This window comes from Rhinoderma darwinii, chromosome 5 (assembly GCF_050947455.1).
Source record: "Rhinoderma darwinii isolate aRhiDar2 chromosome 5, aRhiDar2.hap1, whole genome shotgun sequence".
NCBI lineage: Eukaryota > Metazoa > Chordata > Amphibia > Anura > Rhinodermatidae > Rhinoderma > Rhinoderma darwinii.
This window is the reverse complement of record NC_134691.1, coordinates 285,387,541-285,406,777: the sequence shown is the minus strand read 5'-3', so window position 1 is coordinate 285,406,777 and position 19,237 is coordinate 285,387,541. Positions and strand designations below refer to the sequence as shown.

The window sequence follows — 19,237 nt, the reverse complement described above, 5'->3', positions numbered from 1 at the left end:
AGATCACATATCCCATATGTCAGCATAATTTTTTTGAACATACTTTTATTTTTCTAGGACGTTTCAAGGCTTAGAACTTCAGCAGCAATTTCTCATATTTTTAATAAACTGTCAAAAGCCTATTTATATAGTTCTGAAGTGGCTTTGAGGGCCCTGTATATTAGAAACCCCCATAAATCACCCGATTTTAAAAACTGGACCCCTCAAAGTACTCAAAACAGCATTTATAAAGTTTCTCAACCCTTTATGTATTTCACAGGAATTAAAGCGAAGTGGAGGTAAAATGAACTAATTCCATTTAAATCTATTTTTTCTGTAACACACAAGGTTTTAACAGAGAAACGGAACTCAATATTTATTACCCCGATTGTAGTCTTTAGAAATATCCCACACGTTGCTCCAGTGTGCTAATGGACTGGAGCACAGGCCTCAGAAGTAAAGAACCTCCTAGTGGATTTTAGGGCCTTCTATTTATTAGATTATATTTTAGGCACAGTGTCAGCTTTGAAGAAGTCTTGTGGTGTCAAAACATAGGAAACACCCCGAAAAAGACAACACTTTAGAAATTACACCACACAAGGAATTTATCGAAGGGTATAGTGAGCACTCAATTTCTTGGAATTCAGCCGTAAACCTCTAAATTTTTTCCCCACAAAAAGTAGTTCTAGCTCAGATGTTTTCATTTTCCACATAAAGTAAAAAGAGAAAAAGCACCTTAACATGTGTAAAGCAGTTTCTCCCGAGTATGATAATACCCCATATGTGGTCAAAATGCCATTTGGCTTTCGGAGCTCAAATTTTGCTAGAATGATTTGTGGGTGCCATGTTGCATTTGCAAAGACCCTGAGGGATCAAAATTACTTACCGGTAATTGTTTATTCTTGAGCCCATGACCGCACCCATGGAGACTGCCTCCTCCTCTGGACAGGAAACAGGATTCATTTAACCAGTTCAGGACCGGGCTATTTTGAGCCTTCAGGACCAGACACTGTTTAGCCATGTTTAGCACTCGTTAGTTAAATGGCTATAACTTTTTTATTTGTTGGGCTAACGACGTGATTTTTGCGATGTTTTTTTCCTTAGACAATGCAGGTTTCTTTTTTATCGTTTTTATACACATCCTTTTTGCTATTTTAGAATTTTTATTCATAAAGTTTGAAAATAATAGTAAAAAAAATAAGCTTTTTACATTTCAGCAATTTTTTTTTAGGTAATAACAGTTTTACCCTAAAATAGACCTTTTATTTGTGATAGTCATTGTCTAGCGTAAATTGTAATATATTACATGTCTATATTAGGGTAATTGGGTCAGCGCTAGCGTTAGGGGGGGGGTTGCGGGGGTAAAGACGTTTTGTTTTTTTGCCGTGGGTATTTTGTGTATTTGTTATTATTCTTTTTGCACTATGGTCTGTCCCTCAAAAAGGTCAAAAATAACCTTTGGGGAACTTTATATATATTTTTTTATCCCATGCTTTTCCCCTGTAACTGGAGTAGCACAGCAGCCCCAGTTACAGGGGAAATCAGCCCTCTCATAGTGACGATTGTCACTAATAGGGCTGGGTGTAGTAAGATCCAGCAGCAGTCTGTCACTAACGGCACCCGGCGATCATGTGACCAGTCACATGAACACCGGGAGGAATAGAGACAGCGGCGCTGCCTTTATTCATATACACAGCGTTCATTGAGCGCTGTGTAAAAGTGATCGGAGAAGACAGAAGCAACGAAAGCTGCTTCTATCCTCTCCTCGGGGTCCCCGGCAGTCACTGATAGCTGGAGACCCGACATTCAGCTGCCCGATAGCAAGTTAAAACCGGAGCCTTAAAAAGTCTATGGCTCGGGTTTTAAGGACCCTGACCGCTGGCCGTAAAAACACAGCCAGCGGTCGGGAACCAGTTAAAGGACGGCAACACCCCCAACAACCAAGGACTTAATTCATTTTCCTTTTTGCAAATTTTTATACTATTTTATATTACATTTTAAACACACTTCATAAGATCTACCATTAGTTAAAACGTTGGTGGGAATTGGTGGGTGCGGTCATGGGCTAAAGAAAATCAATTACCGGTAAGTAATTTGGATTTTCACGATCGCCCTATGAAAGCACCCATGGAGCTTAGACTAAATAATCTAGGGTGGGACTACTGCCTGCAAAACTATCCTACCAAAGACCAGATCTTCATTTGATTAGAGCTGAAGCTTATAGTGCTCAAAGAAAGTATGCAGAGAACTCTATGTTGCCGCCTTACCAATCTATTTAACATAAGCACATGGACTTGCTGCCCAAGTAGCTAGTGAGCAAGTGGAATATGCACCAAACCCTGAAGGTGGCTAAAGATATGGACTGCTTAATCCAGCCTGCTATAGTTTTTGATAAAGCTGCCTTCCCAGCTACTTCTCCAGTTTCAGGGTCAGAATAAAGTAAAGATTGTCTCCATTCCCTAGTAACCTGACGGTACTCCAATAAACAACGTCTAAAATCTAAGTTGTGAAATTCTTCCTCTTTCTTATTTTTGGGATTTGTACAGAAGGAGGGTAATACTATTTCTTGAGATCTATGAAAATCTGTGACAACTTTAGGGAGAAAGTACTGATCAGCAGAAATTAGAACTCAATCCTCCAGAATGTTAGTATATGGCCTATTTATGGTAAAAGCCCCCATCTCCCCCACTCTATGAGCTGAAGTGATTGCTAGGAAAAAAAAAAAGCCAATTTAAGGGAAAGATTCTTAACAGAGATTTCTTTAATGGGCTCAAAGGGAGGCTCAGTGAGGGCCGATAAAACCGTATTGGGATCCCAAGGAGGGGATTTTACTTTTTAAGAGGATCTGGGTGTACCGGCTGCCCTTAGGAACCTTTGAACCCAAGGGTGCTTAGATATCCTAGCTTCAAATAGGGCAAAGAGCGGAAACCTGGACCCTGTGCTGGGCCTAATATTTTTATTTAAGCCCTCCTGTAAAAATTCTAATGCTAAAGGGATATCCAGAGCTCCAAAGATAGGTTTACTCACAAATTTACAGAATGTTCTCCAGGTTATAAGGTAAATCTTTGAGGGGACCTTTATTTCTACTGGCTAGAAGAGTGTTGATACCTTGATCAGACAGGCCTTTTTTCCCTAGAATCTGCTTTTCAAGAGCCATGTAGTCAGATGAAGGCTTTTTACCTCTGGGTGAAATACTTAGCCCTGGGGCAGTGAGACTCTCCGGAAGAGTCTACTAACATTTTTTGAAGCCATGAAAACCAGACCCTTCTCGGCTAAAACGGAGCAATCAGATCAGAGAGGATTCTGTAAAAGTAATTATTTCTCAGTATGCTCGGAATCAACCGGAGAGGGGGAAAGGCATACAACAGAGATTTTTTTCCCCAAGATTGGGAGAGCATCCAATCCCCTTGGAAAATCCTGAGGAGGAAGGAAAAAGAAACTGTCCACCTTTCGATTCACTCAAGAAGCAAACAGATCTATTACCGGGACACCCCATAGATTTGTTATCAGAGTGAAAACTTTCTGATTCAGACTCCATTTCCCCCGATCGATACGATGACGGCTGTGAAAATGTGCCTTCTGGTTGTCTATACCCCGGAGGTGAACTGCCGAGAGGGAACGGGGAGAGGATTCTGCTAACTGGAATATTTTCAGAGACAGGGATAAGATAACAGATTTGGGATTATGTATGCTACCACTGGGGAATTGTCTGAATATATTTTTCCACTGTGATCCCTGACCACTGGTAATGACTGGGATAATGCTAGAAACACAGCCATCAATTCCCTGAAATTATAGGATTGAACCCTGGTCTCTCGATTCCCACCCTAAATTTTCCCTGCCTTTGTCCAGAGGACAGGAAACCGTACTGGGGATGACTGGAGTATTAACTCCTTTTAAATGAATCCTAGTTCAGTTTTCCCATCGAGAGGAGATGCTGTCATAGGGCTATAGAGAAAACAGCGGAGACCCCCCAAAAATTTACTTCATTAGGGAAACCACACCCCTCAAGGTATCCAACTACGAGTATAGTGAGCTTTTAGAACCCAGTGTTTTGTATTGGAATTAGGCAGTGAAAATAAAAAAAAAAATTTTTCCCCACTAAAATGTTAATTTTTTTCATGTTCACAAGGGTTAAAAGAGAAAAGGAACCCCAACATTTGTAAAGAACTTTATCCAGAGTACGGCATTACCCCATATGTGGTCATAAATTGCTGTTTGGACACACGGTAGTCTCCAAACCTCAGGAGCGCTGTTTGTCATGTAGATTTTGCAGGACTGGTTTTTGGCTGCCATGTCGCATTTGTAGAGCTCCTGAGTTACCAGTACAGTAGAAACCCCTGCAGCGACAACGTACTTTTACTGAGCTGAGCACGAACAATGTGCTCAGCTCGACGTAATAGTACTGAGCGGAGCGGGATCAATGGTAATGATTAAAAGTACATTAAGTAGCCACCTGTGCTGATCTGGTTATATAATTTTTTGAGGCAACTCACCACGCACAAAATAACCTGGTGCATGGCATATTGACAAGCTGGATAATCAGTCCCTTTATGAGCTAACCAAATTGGAGCCCCCGCTTATGCAAACATTAAATATACATTTCCACAAGATTCTCTATTATTTTTGCTTTGTTATTTGAAGGGGTTGTCCAAGATTTTTACATTGTCATCAAATATTAGAAGTCAATATACTTACAGTTAAAATACTCATCCTGTTCCATGTGAAGTTCACATTTAGCCTGTGTATATAGTAGGCCTAGGTGATATTTAGTGATGAAGTCGCATGGCTTGTAATGACACGCCAAAACACAAGGCAGATACGCAGCGTAAAAAGTACACATCGTATCCGCCCTGGAACCCGCAGGGAATTATGGCCGGAAAACCACCAAATTTTGGTGCCGTTTTTTGGGTGGAAAGTGCGCCTAGGTAAACAGCGGTAACCACCCCCGCCAAAAAACAACAAATACCCCCTGTAGCCATAGAGACGCATCCCTCTGTGCAGTCCAGGCTCATGGGAGGACGCTGCAGCTCATGATTGGCTGCAGCAGTCACATGGGATAAAACGTCATCCCAGGAAGCCGGCCTGGAGAAGAAGGGAACGGATAAGCTTTTTTTTCCCCGGAGTTGCGATTTTCAAACAGCAAAAATCTAAACATCTATTTGTTGCGGGTTATACCTTCGGATTTAATTCAATGGGGAAAACCCGCAACAAAAAAACGACTGATTACTTACCGGTAATCGGTTTTTCAAGAACCTATAACAGCACCCCTGGACAGGAAATCTGAGGATATAACAAAGGGACACACCTCTCCACACACCCAGTCCCCAGTCTTTAGAAAGAACTCAGGATGAAAAATAGTTTTGTTTATATTGGGTTGTTTTTTTTGCACCTAAGTGAAATTCCCTCACACCTATATATATATATATATATATATATATATATATATATATATATATATATACAATATCTACAAAGAATCCCTTTGAATTTAGGTTAGCGATCTACCTTATGAGGGCTCATCTGCTACAAACAATAGGGAGGGTAACAGCGGGGTGCGGTCATAGGTTCTTGAAAAAACAATTACCGGTAAGTAATCAATCTTTTACCCTTTCACCTATGACAGCACCCCTGGAGATGTAAAATAGAAATCAGTATTTTTAGGGTGGGACCACAGCTTGTAGCATCTTCCTACCAAAGGCCAAGTCAGAGGCTGTATGCAGTTGTAATCGGTAATTAGAGATGAGCGAACTTATGAAAAGTTCGGTTCGGCTAGTTCGCCGAATTTCACGAAAAAGTTTGATTCGGACCGAACTAGTTCTGACCGAACCTGTAATTTCCTTGTGCCGAGCATGGTACTGTCCAGGGTGCTGAAAGAGTTAATGGGCTGCACTAACTCTTTCAGCAACCTTGACAGTACCATGCTCGGCGCACGGAAAATACAATTTTAATGTAATAAAAAAATAAAATAAATACGTTCATACTTACATTCCTCCTGTCCGGCCTCCAGCGATGACGTTTCATCCATGTCGCCGCTGCAGCCAATCACAGGCTGTAGTGGCGGTCACGCACGTCAGGATGACGTCAGAAGGCCGGCCTCCAGGGATGACGCTTCATCCCATGTGACCGCCTCTGCAGCCAATCACAGGCTGCAGCGGCCTCTGCAGCCAATCACACGCTCCTCTCCTGAAATACTCTGTGCTGTGCTGCCTTAAACTCTGTGGACAGGTCAGGATCCTGTTTCTTTTAAATGCTGCTGGGGAACCCGCTCGATCCACTATATAAGGCTGCGCTACAGTGCAGCATTTAAAAGAAACAGGATCCTGACCTGTCCAGAGTTTAAGGCAGCACAGAGTATTTCAGGAGATGAGCGTGCAGATTCAGTGCTGCTGTGAACTCTGCTCTTACCATTACGTAGCTCTCAGTCTGTTACTGTGAAGGTGTTATTGAGGACAGGAGTGGAGGAGAGGTAACAGACTGAGCTACGTAATGATAAGAGCAGAGTTCACAGCAGCACTGAATCTGCACGCTCATCTCCTGAAATACTCTGTGCTGCCTTAAACTATGTGGACAGGTCAGGATCCTGTTTCTTTTAAATGCTGCACTGTAGCGCAGCCTTATATAGTGGATCAAGCGAGTTCCCCAGCAGAATTTAAAAGAAACAGGATCCTGACCTGTCCAGAGTTTAAGGCAGCACAGAGTATTTCAGGAGATGAGCACGGCCGGCCACGGGCAGCCGGTCGTTTTTCCGAGCCGTGCTCCCATTATAAAGTATAGGAGCACGGCCCGTAAAATAAAAAAATAGAACATGTTCTATCTTTTTAACGGCACGAGCACCTTCCCATGAGAAAACGGGAAGGTACCCGTGGCTAACAGTCTATGGGCCCGCTATTTCGGGTCGTAATTACGGGTGTTTTTACGGTCGTGTGCATGAGGCCCCGTAATGACTGGTGACTACGTGTGTGCACCCGTCATTACGGCAGCATTGCTAGGCGACGTCAGTAAATAGTCACTGTCCAGGGTGCTGAAAGAGTTAACTGATCGGCAGTAACTGTTTCAGCACCCTGGACAGTGAATTCAGAGTAACCTGTCAAAAAAAAAAAAAAAAAAAAGACGTTCATACTTACCGAGAACTTTCTGCTTCCTCCAGTCCGGTCTCCTGGCCGTTGCCTTGGTGACGCGTCCCTCTCGACATCCGGCCCAAACATTCCTGGGTGACGTTACAGCCCATGTGACCACTGCAGCCAATCACAGGCTGCAGAGGCCTCTGCAGCCAATCACAGGCTGCTGCGTCAGAAAAGAAGGTCGGACTGGTGGAAGAGGGACTAGTCACCAAGACAACGACCGGGTACGTATGAAATGCTTTTTATTTTTAATCAGCAGCCTCTTTTCTCTATCAGTGATTGATAGAGACAAGTGGCTGCCGATTTGTATAATATTTTTGACCGGGTTCGGTCAAAACGGGTTCGGCCGAACCCGGTGAAGTTCTGATTCGCTGCGAACCAAACTTTTCCTGATGTTCGGACCGAAACCGGGTGCGGTTGTCCCGGTTCGCTCATCTCTATCGGTAATGTTTGAAAAAGGTGCGATGAGAACGCCATGTAGCAGCCTTGCATATCTGGTCTAGAGATGCCTCTGCTCTATCTGCCCACGAAGTGGACACAGCACTGGTGGAGTGAGCTCCGAAAAACTCTGGGGGTTTGAGCTTCTGATTTATGTAGGCTAATTGTATGGCCTGCTTAATCCACCTCGCTATAGTGGCTCTACTGGCTGCCGAACCCTTGTTATGACCCTGAAACTGGACAAACAAGTTTTCTGAGGATCTTAGATCCTGGGTAATCTTTAGGTACTGGACTAGGCATCTTCTTACGTCCAGGAAGTTAAACTGTTGTTCCCTCTGATTTTTTAGGGAATCGCAAAAGGAGGGAAGAACAATATCTTGGTCTAAATGAAAGGGAGAGACCACTTTAGGAAGAAATCCTGGTAAGGTTTTTAAGATGACTTTATCATCTAACAGTAGGGTATGTGGAGGGAAGGCAGAGGGCCTGAATCTCACTCACTCTACGGGCTGATGTAATGGCTAACAGGAATGTCATTTTGAGTGTCAGCATTTTCAAGGAGATAGAGTCTATTGGTTCAAATGGTGGATTTATCATAGCCTGAAGAAAGAGGCTCTGTCACCAGATTTTGCAACCCCTATCTGCTATTGCAGCAGATAGGCGCTGCAATGTATATTACAGTAACCTTTTATTTTTTAAAAACGAGCATTTTTGGCCAAGTTATGACCATTTTTGTATTTATGCAAATGAGGCTTGCAAAAGTCCAAGTGGGTGTGTTTAAAGTAAAAGTCCAAGTGGGCGTGTATTATGTGCGTACATCGGGGCGTTTTTACTACTTTTACTAGCTGGGCGTTCTGACGAGAAGTATCATCCACTTCTCTTCAGAACGCCCAGCTTCTGGCAGTGCAGACACAGCCGTGTTCTCGAGAGATCACGCTGTGTCGTCACTCACAGGTCCTGCATCGTGTCGGCCACACCGGCACCAGAGGCTACAGTTGATTCTGCAGCAGCATCAGCGTTTGCAGGTAAGTAGCTACATCGACTTACCTGCAAACGCCGATGCTGCTGCAGAATCAACTGTAGCCTCTGGTGCCGACACGATGCAGGACCTGTGAGTGACGACACAGCGTGATCTCTCGAGAACACGGCTGTGTCTGCACTGCCAGAAGCTGGGCGTTCTGAAGAGAAGTGGATGATACTTCTCGTCAGAACGCCCAGCTAGTAAAAGTAGTAAAAACGCCCCGATGTACGCACATAATACACGCCCACTTGGACTTTTACTTTAAACATACCCACTTGGAATTTTGCAAGCCTCATTTGCATAAATACAAAAATGGTCATAACTTGGCCAAAAATGCTCGTTTTTTTAAAAATAAAAACGTACTGTAATCTACATTGCAGCGCCGATCTGCTGCAATAGCAGATAGGGGTTGCAAAATCTGGTGACAGAGCCTCTTTAAGTCCCAGGGAGGAGCTGGGGATCTTATCTGGGGTTTAAGTCTGCAGGAAGCGGTTAGAAATCTCTCAAACCAGGGGTGTTCTGCTAATTTAGAATTCAAAAAGGAACTTAAAGAGGCTCTGTCACCACATTATACGTGTCCTATCTCCTACATAAGGAGATGGGCGCTGTAATGTAGGTGACAGTAATGCTTTTTTTATTTAAAAAAAAAAACAACTATCTGTTTTCACCACTTTATTAGCGATTTTAGATTTATGCTAATGAGTTGCTTAATGCCCAAGTGGGCGTATTTTTTCTTTAGACCAAGTGGGCGTTCTACAGGTGAGTGAGTGTATGACGCTGACCAATCAGCGTCATGCACTCCTCTCCATTCATTTACTCAGCGCATAGGGATCCTGCTAGATCCTTATGTGCTGTCTTATACTAACACATTAACGATACTGAAGTGTTTAGACAGTGAATAGACATTCTATTCACAATCCCTGTACTTCGTTACTCTGTCTGTGGTAGTTACAGCAGAGGAAGCGTGAGCTCGCTGTAAATGACGGGTTACAACAAGATCACGCTTCCTCTGCTTTAACTACCATAGAAACAGTATAAATGAATGGAGAGGAGTGTATGACTCTGACTTGTCACTGATTGGTCAGCGTCATACACTCTGTACAACGCCCAATTGGGCAATAAGCAACTCATTAGCATAAATCTAAAATCGCTAATAAAGTGGTAAAAATAGATTGTTTTTCTAAATAAAAAGCACTGTTGTCACCTACATTATAGCGCCGATCTCCTTATGCAGGAGATAGGGCACTTATAATGTGGTGACAGAGCCTCTTTAAAGCAGAAATCTGAACCTTTAACGTACTAGGCCTAAGGTTTTTATTTAATCCTGCCTGGAGGAAATCCAATATTAAAAAGGGATATCTGGTTTAGTTAAAGGATTAATATCCTTGCCTGCAATATTCAAGAATGCTTTCCAGCCTCTCAGATATATTTTTGAGGTAACCAATTTCCTACTGGCTAGTAGGGTGGAAATGACAGATTCCGAGAATCCTCTTTGCCTAAGGATTATCCTTTCAGTTTCAAGGCTGTTAGATGGAGTTTCTGAATGCCGGGGTGTATTACTGGGCCCGGATATAGGAGATCTGACATGTTCGGGAGAACCCATGGTTGGTCTGAAGACATTTTTCTCAACCACGTGAACCATGGTCTCTTTGGCCAGAAGGGGGCTATTAATATCACACTGGCCTTGTCTTCTCTAACCTTTCTTATTACTCTTGGGAGAAGGATCAGGGGTGGGGGGCGGCAGAGCCCAACTCTTGACTCCAACACTGGGAGAATGAGTCTATTGCTGTTGGGTGGTCTAAAGGGTCTAGGGAGAAGAATCTTTGGGTCTTTGTTTTCCCTGGACACAAATAGATCTATGGATGGGGTCCCCGATTTCAGGATAATTTTCTGGAATACTGCTGTATTCAGACACCATTTTGACTGGCGAAGCCTTTCTCGTTTTAGGAAGTCTGCCACCTGGTTGTCTTTTCCCTTCAGATGGACAGCTGATAAGGTCAATAGGTGGTGTTCTGCCAGAAAAAAAGATCTGTGAGGACAAGTCCATCAGCGAGGCCGATCTTGTACCCCCCTGCCGATTTATATAAGACACTGTGGTCGTGTTGTCGGAATATATCTTTAAGTGTCGACCTGAAATTGCTGGTATGGATCTCTTCAAGGCCTGAAGAACTGCCGCCAGTTCTCTGAAGTTGGAGGATTTCTGAACGGTCCGTTGATCCTGAAAAGCGGAGTCGTAATGAGCTCCCCACCCGCAAGGACTCACATCTGTGGTAATGTTGAGCATAGGGGTTAACTTCCATGGAATACCCCGCATGAGGTTCTCCCTGTTCAACTGAGACAGCCTGGCTGCGGATGAGATGTGTAGGGGTTGGTCTAGGGAGAGACTGCTCCTGTCCCACTGATTTAAAATGTCCCACTGTAGGGCCCTGGACCTGAAGTGAGCCCATTGTACAGCTGGAATGCATGATGTCATGAGGCCCAGGATGGACATAGCTTTCCAGAAAAAGGTCATATGGCCTAGGTAGATTTCTGATATTCTGTCTATCAGGGGATTGATATTGTCTTCTGGAAGTAAGGAAGGACATCTGCTTGGAGGAGTCTAACAGAATTCCTAGGAATACGCATCTTTTCGATGAGTTTAAATTTGATTTTTTTAAATTTATGTTCCATCCTAACTTTGTTAGTATAGCGCAAACATTTGTAGGGTCAAGGTTTGAGAGGTTTCTGCGACCAACAAAAAAATCGTCCAGGTATGGGATCAGGAGGATGTCGTTCGTCCTGATGCAAGAGGTCATTTCCACTATTAGTTTTGAAAATACCCTTGGAGCTTGTGAGATGCCAAAGGGGAGGGCTCTGTATTGTAGGTGAAGTAAAGACCCAATGAGTGTCACTGCTACCCTCAGATATTTTTGATGATGACATATGGGTACGTGGTAGTAAGTGTCCTCCAGGTCTATTGATGCCATCACGCAATCCTTGGAGAGGAGATTTATAGTTGATGCAATGCTCGCTATGCAGAATTTTTTGTAAGTCAGATAAAGATTTCATCTTTTTAAGTTTATAATGACCCTGTGTTTTCCTCCTGGTTTGCTCACGAGGAAGAGAAGGGAATAAAAGCCCTGACCTCTCTATGCTTGGAACCTGAATTAGGACTCCTTTTTTTTTTTTTTTTGAGTGACAGGACTTCTAATTCTAGGATATTTTGCTGCTCTCGGTCCCTTAAAAACCTTGTGGGAAAAAAATCTGTCTGGGGGAGGAGACCTGAAGTCTAGCACATACCCCGTTTTTATGATTCCTAGAATCCAAGGATTCGCTGATATCTTCTGCCAATCCTTGAAAAACAGGGAGTAGGTCTATGTCATCTGTTGGGAACAAATTCCTCCCTCCCTCGTCCTCACCTGAGGAATCTAAGGAGCTGTACTCCTTCTCCTAGTTGAGGATCCTCCTCAGCTGAGGAATCGGAATCTATCCGGCTAGAAGAGGCAGATGGTAAATCTTTTTTCCTTTTAAGGGACTTTAGAACTTCTGCCCTCACAATATCCTTGATACTTGTGGCTAAGTTTGTAGACTCTCCTGAGATAATGTTGTCTAAACATTTCTGACAGAGCCTTTTATTAAAGGATGATGCTAGTTTCTTTTTACATGTAGCACATTCCTTGTTGTGGGCCTTATCCTGTTTTTTTTCTAGGACAATCCCTGGCCTAAACATATGTACAAAAGAAAGGATAATAGTATTTAGTAAGGAAGAGGGTCTTTTAATCTTACCCCATATTCCTAGCGTCCTCAAGTACCGGACTGAAGGATTTGGCGTCCGAGCGGTCAGTGCGTCCTGGTGCTTCTCCTGGCGTTTCCATAATGGAGGAAGAAGACTGGAGACCGAAGGCCTGCTGTTTCAGGCCTAAATAGACCTTGGATTGGCTTGGAGGCCCTCAGCTCTGGACGCTGGAGCGCCTCCCCCCGCATGGGTTACCGGAACCACCGCCTCCTGGAGTGTTGGACGCGTCGCGGCGACCGGAAGTCAGTGAACGCGCCGGGAAACCGCTCCCCGCCAGAGGAAGGACCACGGTTTGGACCTTAAACCACCTCCAAGGAGGGAGGCGATGGACCGGGAGAGGAGGGAGTACCTGTACCAGGCTCAAGGTTGATCCCTCCAAAAGGAGACTTACACCTTCCAGAGCACCTAGTGAATATAAGGCAAGACCTTGCTAGGGGGTCTGCAACCCCGGGAGAAGTGTTTTCCTCAAGACAATCCTTCCATCCGGAGGACTGGAAACCGGACTGTGTGTGTGGAGAGGTGTGTCCCTTTTTATATCCTCAGGTTTCCTGTCCAGCGGATGGGATGTCTCTCCAGGGGTGCAGTCATAGGTGAAAGGGTAAAGCAGCAATTTCACAGCATAAATTGACATGCTGTGGCTTAAAAAACGCACCACAGGTCATGTTATGAAAAGTTTTTTCGGCTGATTTTCTTACGAAGCGTGTGGATGAGATTTGTTCAAAGCTCCTCCACTCTGTTGCTACTGTATTATGCTGTGAATTCTACACAATTAAATATGTTGCAGAAAATCTGCAGTGTTCACACTACATGTGGACATACCCCAAGTCTGGTCTCATGATCAAAGTTACTATTGTCGCTGCAGAATTTACATTGTCCATTAACGTTGGACATTATCTGCATTTGTCTATGAGCTCCAAATTAATGAATGCTCTCTCAATGGTGGATCTGAGAGAGGCCGGCCGGAGAGAGACCATGACACGCAGCTTCAGTGTTCAAACAGTCTCTGCCATGGGGGGCAGATGCATCTTTATTTATAATGAAGAGAGAGAGAAGGTGTTACCCTCATGCTTACACATATACATACCACATATGGTAAAACATAGAGTTCCAAGCTTATCTTAACATATATATTTAGTTAAAATGAATTGCAAGTGTTTTTGGGTTTTGTCATGTCAGCCCTTGTATCAGCTGATTACAAGGTCATTAGGTCATGTGGCCGAAGCCTTAGAATAGAATACTCATCCCCCTGTCAGCTGTTAGCAGATCTTTGAGCTTTAGTGACAACTCAACTGTCCATTTAAAGCAATATATGTTCACACATATAAAGATAATTAAAATATCTTTGACACTATGAACTAGGGTTATCACGATACCAGAATTTGGACTTCGATGACGATACATTGTGTAGAATTGCGATTCTCGATACCAAAACGATAATTTGCGAATAATAAAAAAAAAAAAGTCCCTCCATTTTCTGATGCGAGTCGCGTGGTGTGATGAATTTTGAACCTCCATGTGGAGGTACTAAATTCATAATACCATGTGCCTCAAATTAGTAAGTGAAAGAACGCAGTTTTTAATTTAAAAAAAATGACAGCGTACGCACCATAAATTACACTATAAGGCTATGTTCACACGGGGTATTTTGCCGAGTTTTTTGACGCGGAAACCGCGTCGCAAAACTCGGCAAAAACGGCCCGAGAACGCCTCCCATTGATTTCAATGGGAGGCGTCGGTGTCTTTTTCCCGCGAGCAGAAAAACTGCATCGCAGGAAAAAGAAGCGACATGCCCTACCTTCGGGCGCTTCCGCCTCTGACCTCCCATTGACTTCAATGGGAGGCAGGAGAAAGCGTATTTCTCGCTGTTTTATGCCCGCGGTGCTCAATGGCCGCGGGCGAAAAACGGCGCGATAATTGCCGCGAAAATCGGCGTGCAGGGAGAGGAATATCTGCCTCAAAGTTCCAAACTGAATTTTGAGGCAGATATTCCTCCCCCAAAATACTCCGTGTGAACATAACCTGCACAACAAATTTAGGCTAATACGGCCGTGACTATCCTGAATGTGTATATTTTATGTATTGAGACTTTAATTTTAATGTTTATTGTAAAAAAAAAAAAGTGTACTTTACGATTTCTTTTTTTTAAATTTAACATTACTTTAAAATTTAAAAATAAGAAAGTAAAAAAAATTATGTATTGGCATATATCTATATGCCAGTACATTAGCCTGGCAGTTAGGACATACCTAAGTATGCCCTCACAACATATCGTCAGACAGCCCTGGGGTCCTTCAGTGGACTCTGGGCTGTCTGCCCATATATATTGTATGTCCCTCGATCATGTCATGGGGATTCCCTGTGATGCAATCCTCTGGGCATGCCCCTGGTAATTTTCCCCTTGAATGCTGTGGTCAGTTTTGATCGCAAAATTCAAGAGAATAGCGGCGGAGATCAGGTTTCTCTGCTCTCCGCCGTTAGAGCAGGGCTGCGGATGCGTAATACAGCCATTGCCCTGCTCCTAACAAGTGTGTGCGAGCATGATGCGATGCGGCCGGCACTGAAGACAGAACATGGGGGTGTTTTGAAATGTGCCCGCCATGTTCAGTCTTCAGTGCCGGCGCTCATTAGTGCATCGCACACTTGTCAGGAAATGGCTGTGTGTAATACAGCCATTTCCTGACAAGTGTGCGATGCACTAATGAGCGCCGGCACTGAAGACTGAACATGGCGGGCACATTTCAAAACACCCCCACAGCCACTGCCCCGCTCTAACTACATTCACGTATTACAACACTAAGCTGTGCAGATGCACAGCTTAGTATCAAAATACATGAATTAATGGTATTGAACTGTTTGAGGGTGCACAGCATCGAAATAGTATCGATATTTCAATGAATCGTGCAACCCTACCGTGGACACTGAGCACTAGGCCTATTGCGTGTGTATACATGCTCAAGTATTGATTCATTGTCATGTTTGCCTTCTACAGACAGTAAGCTAAAATTCATTTCGCCAATGGCTGTGGGAAGTGTTTGACCTGCCCAAAGCTTTACAAAATCTAGTGTCAGCCTCCTACTGGCAAGGGCCTATACCCATTGAGCTGTCTCACCCCAATGATAATAAGAAGTAAACTGGATTAATTTGTATACGGCATAAATAGGACCCCATGATGTGATTTAGGGCTTATTTACACGAGCATGTTAAACGTCCGTGGGACGGCCGTTGAAACAGCGGCCGTCCCACTGCCCTATGTAATTCAATGTGGCCGTTCACACAGGAGTTGTTTCAATGGATCGTGTGTAGGGTCCGTGCGACATGTCTGTTCTTTCCGCGCATCACGAATCCCCCCCATGGACTCAACTATGGGGGATGCGTGACATCGCATCCCGCAGCGCTGAGCACGGATGCACCTCGGACGTGAAAAACTGTTTTTCACGTCCGAGATGCGCAGTGTTCGTGTGAATCAGGCCTTAGAGTGTCTCCCCGTTTAACAAATCATTTACCGAATGCTATATCTTAGCTGTAAGTGTCAAAAATCCTATTAAAAAACAATTAAATGAAGGCCTGAGCACATGAATGAAAACTAAGTGCGAATTCAGACGTAGCAGATATTTTCGGATACAAAATCTGCATGGGTTACAAGCGGATTTTCCGCAGAATTCACTCTGCATCGCAAAGGGTGAAATCTATGACAAATTCACAACAGAATTGACATTATACAAATTTGAAAAACCGTAGCATGCCATGAATTCTGCGGATTTTTTTCCGCTATGTGCATGGGGTTTTCAAAAGCTCATTAAAATGAATTGTACTGTAAATTGTGGAATTGGCACCGGATTTCCCACTGAAAATCTGCAGCAGTGTCTGAATTTACCCCAAAATTAAATAAGTAAGGAAACAAGAAAAAAGAGGGGGGGGGGGGGGGGGGGTGGGGCTAGACCAGTCAAAGGAAGATGAATATTTGAAAGTAAAAAATAAAAAAACAAAAAACAAACAATTTGCGAGAAAGGAAAACCAGTCTTCAAACTGGATTCAGGGGATAATGTAATATTTTTCTTTAAAAAATGTTTTTCTACTATAGGCAGTTTACGCCCTATAATTGGTCTACTTCATGAGGAACTTTAATGTTACCTTTTGTGGACTTGTTGAAACAGGAGATACATTTTGGTCTTGGATGTATGTTTCAGGGGAAAAAATTTCACTGCTAGCTGTTTCGGTTTCATTACCATGATAATTCCAGGTGAAAGCCTACGGGGAAAAAAAATAAAAATAAAACAAATGATCTTTCAATTTTCATAAAAAAGTATAACAAAATGCATTACACCCAAAGCATCTGTTACACCTGGTTATTCTAGCAAACCCTGGAGCAGAGGACTTCATGGCTCTCCATTTGTTGCAGGACTATATCTCTTAGCATGCCATTAGCTAGTCACAATTAAATTATTTTTTTTAACCACTTCCTGACCAGAGGCTTTACCCCCCCCCCCCTTCCTGACCAGGCCCATTTTCAAGTTTTAGCCATGTACCAATTTAAAAGCAAACTGTTCTTCTATTACTCTTCCAATCTACATGTATTTGGTCTTTTTTTTCTCAGAACATATTGGGCTTCCATATTGTATAAAAAAAAACTAGATATATTTTACTTTGTAAAAAATGTAATAGGAAAAATGGGAAATAAAAAAAAACAAAAAAACATGCATATGAAATTTTAGACGATTTTTTTTTTTTTTTTACATCTGGTGCATGCCACTGGGTAAATACAACTAAATACATATTTGGCAACTTCTGCCGTCTTTAACGATACCAAATATGTGTATGTCTTACACGCTGGGCGCAAGGCGGAGCTTACAATGAATGGTGCGCAAACTGGCTTTTGGAGAGCAAATTTTTCAAAGCTGGTTTGCGGACACCATACAACCATTACAGATGTTGTTAAGAGCCAAAACACTGTCAACACCCCCAAATGACTTTTTTTTAAATTAGACCCCTAAAAGGTATTAGTTTAGCGTCATATAAGATTTTAGCCCTCTATTTTTTTTCCAGACAATTCATTGACTTTGATGGAAAAAGTAAAACTGGTATTTTTTTCCCAAATGTGTGAATTCAGGTGACTTATTTTTTTACACATCTGGTACATGCCACTGGGTTAACACACCTGAATACATACTTGGCAACTTCTGCCGACTTCAACGATACCAAATATGAGCAACTCCATCAGGTCCACATTCAAATATAGTTGAAGACCCCTTGGTGGAGAGACCACTCTCCGGGATCAACCAGTTTGAAACGGAGGAAGTCCACGACCCAGGTATCGACCCCTGGAATGCGTACTGCCGACAGAGATGGAACGTGACGTTCTGCTCAGGTGAGAATCTACACGGCCTCTGCCATCACTGTAGCCCCCAGTTCCGCCTTGGTGACTGAAATGAGCCATGGTAGTGACATTGTCCATTTGGACTCGCACCGGATGGCTGACAGTAGTGAGGTTCAGAAATGTTCCTGCCCACCCCTTAAAAATGGCATCTGTGGAGGATCTGCCAGTTCAGCGGAAGGAGCAACTGTGGGAAATGACCGATTAGGAGATCCACCACTGGAGGGTGCAATGGACAGCCAGAGGAAGAAGGATCAGTTGATCCAAGGATTCCCGAGAACGGTTCCAAGGGGAGACAATCGCCCACTGAAAAGGGAGTGTGGAACTGTGCGAACGGAATTGTTTTGAATGAGGCCACCATCGTTCCTAGAACCCTCACTCAAAGGCAAAGTGAGGTCGGCGAAGCTGTCCGCAACTGGCAAATTCCATCATGAAGGACAGTCCAGTCCTTAACCAGGAAATGTTACGTGTCAAAGGCCACACTCAGGAATGCAATCTGCTGCGAGGGAAACTGCAAGATTTGGAGCTGTTTACTGACCCAGCAGGTGTCCAGAGGGATCTGGAGCAGAGTCACATTATCCTCCCTGGTACAATACTTGATCAAAATGTCATCCAGGAACGAAGTGACCGACACTCCCCTGGTCCGAAGAAGTGCCACCACCAGACAGTATTGTTGTGAAAACTTTCGGTGCTGTAGCCAGACCAAGCAGAGCCACAAACTGGTAATTATGAAGAGGCACTGCAAAGCGCAGGAAGCTCTGATGGGAATGGCAAACAGAAACATGCAAATATGTGTCCTTGCTGATGAGAGAGACACCCCTGTAATATGAAAGTGATGCCTGTTTGGAGGGATTCCATGCTGAAATGGCGGACCTTGACGTACTCTTTGAGACGCTTTAGGTCTAGGATGAGTCAAACTGTGCCCACTGGACGAAGACTCAGGAACAGCAACTGGAAGAAACGCTCTTTTGTAAGTCTAGTAAGTTTGATTTTGTATCTATAGAATACCACTTACTGAACCCAGGCGTCTGACATATGGGAAAGCCAAACATCCTTAAAAAAAAAAAAAGTACAGAAGTCTGCCCCCCCCCCCCCCCCCCCCCCCCGGAACAAGTGCGCACTCTCAGTCGGAGTTGGGCTTACCAGCTCCGGCCTTAGGGGACTGAGGTCAGGGGTCACCAGCAGAGGCGAGCCTTAAAGGGAAGGTGTCACGAAATTATTATAATTTTTTTTATATATATTATTGCTTTTAGTAGGTCATTAAAATAAATTTTATTTATTTGTGTTTTACTTTTTTCTTTCTTTTACTACTCTATGGGGGCTGCCATTTTTTTTCATCTCTGTATGTGTCCATTAACAACGCATACAGAGATGGAATACGGCACATACATCCCCATAGGGAATGCGAACGGGAGCCGTTCCATTCACTAAAGCATACACCGTCTGTGTGGGAACGGCACATGCGCCGCTCCCACACAGTCCAAAAGGGAGGTCTTCGGCAGAGCGACATCCGGCGCCATTTTCATGTGGAC

The 19,237-nt window shown here is 43.6% G+C and overlaps 1 protein-coding gene across 3 annotated transcripts in view; it reads right to left on the bottom strand.

Annotated features, from left to right (window-relative positions):
* Positions 1-19,237, bottom strand: part of DAZL (deleted in azoospermia like) — a 102,990-nt gene that overhangs the window by 14,535 nt on the left and 69,218 nt on the right. For all 3 annotated transcript variants that reach the window (XM_075827233.1, XM_075827234.1, XM_075827231.1), the window contains one exon: positions 16,466-16,582. In XM_075827233.1, coding sequence (XP_075683348.1) covers positions 16,466-16,582 — 117 coding nt within the window. The remainder of the gene's footprint in view (positions 1-16,465; positions 16,583-19,237) is intronic.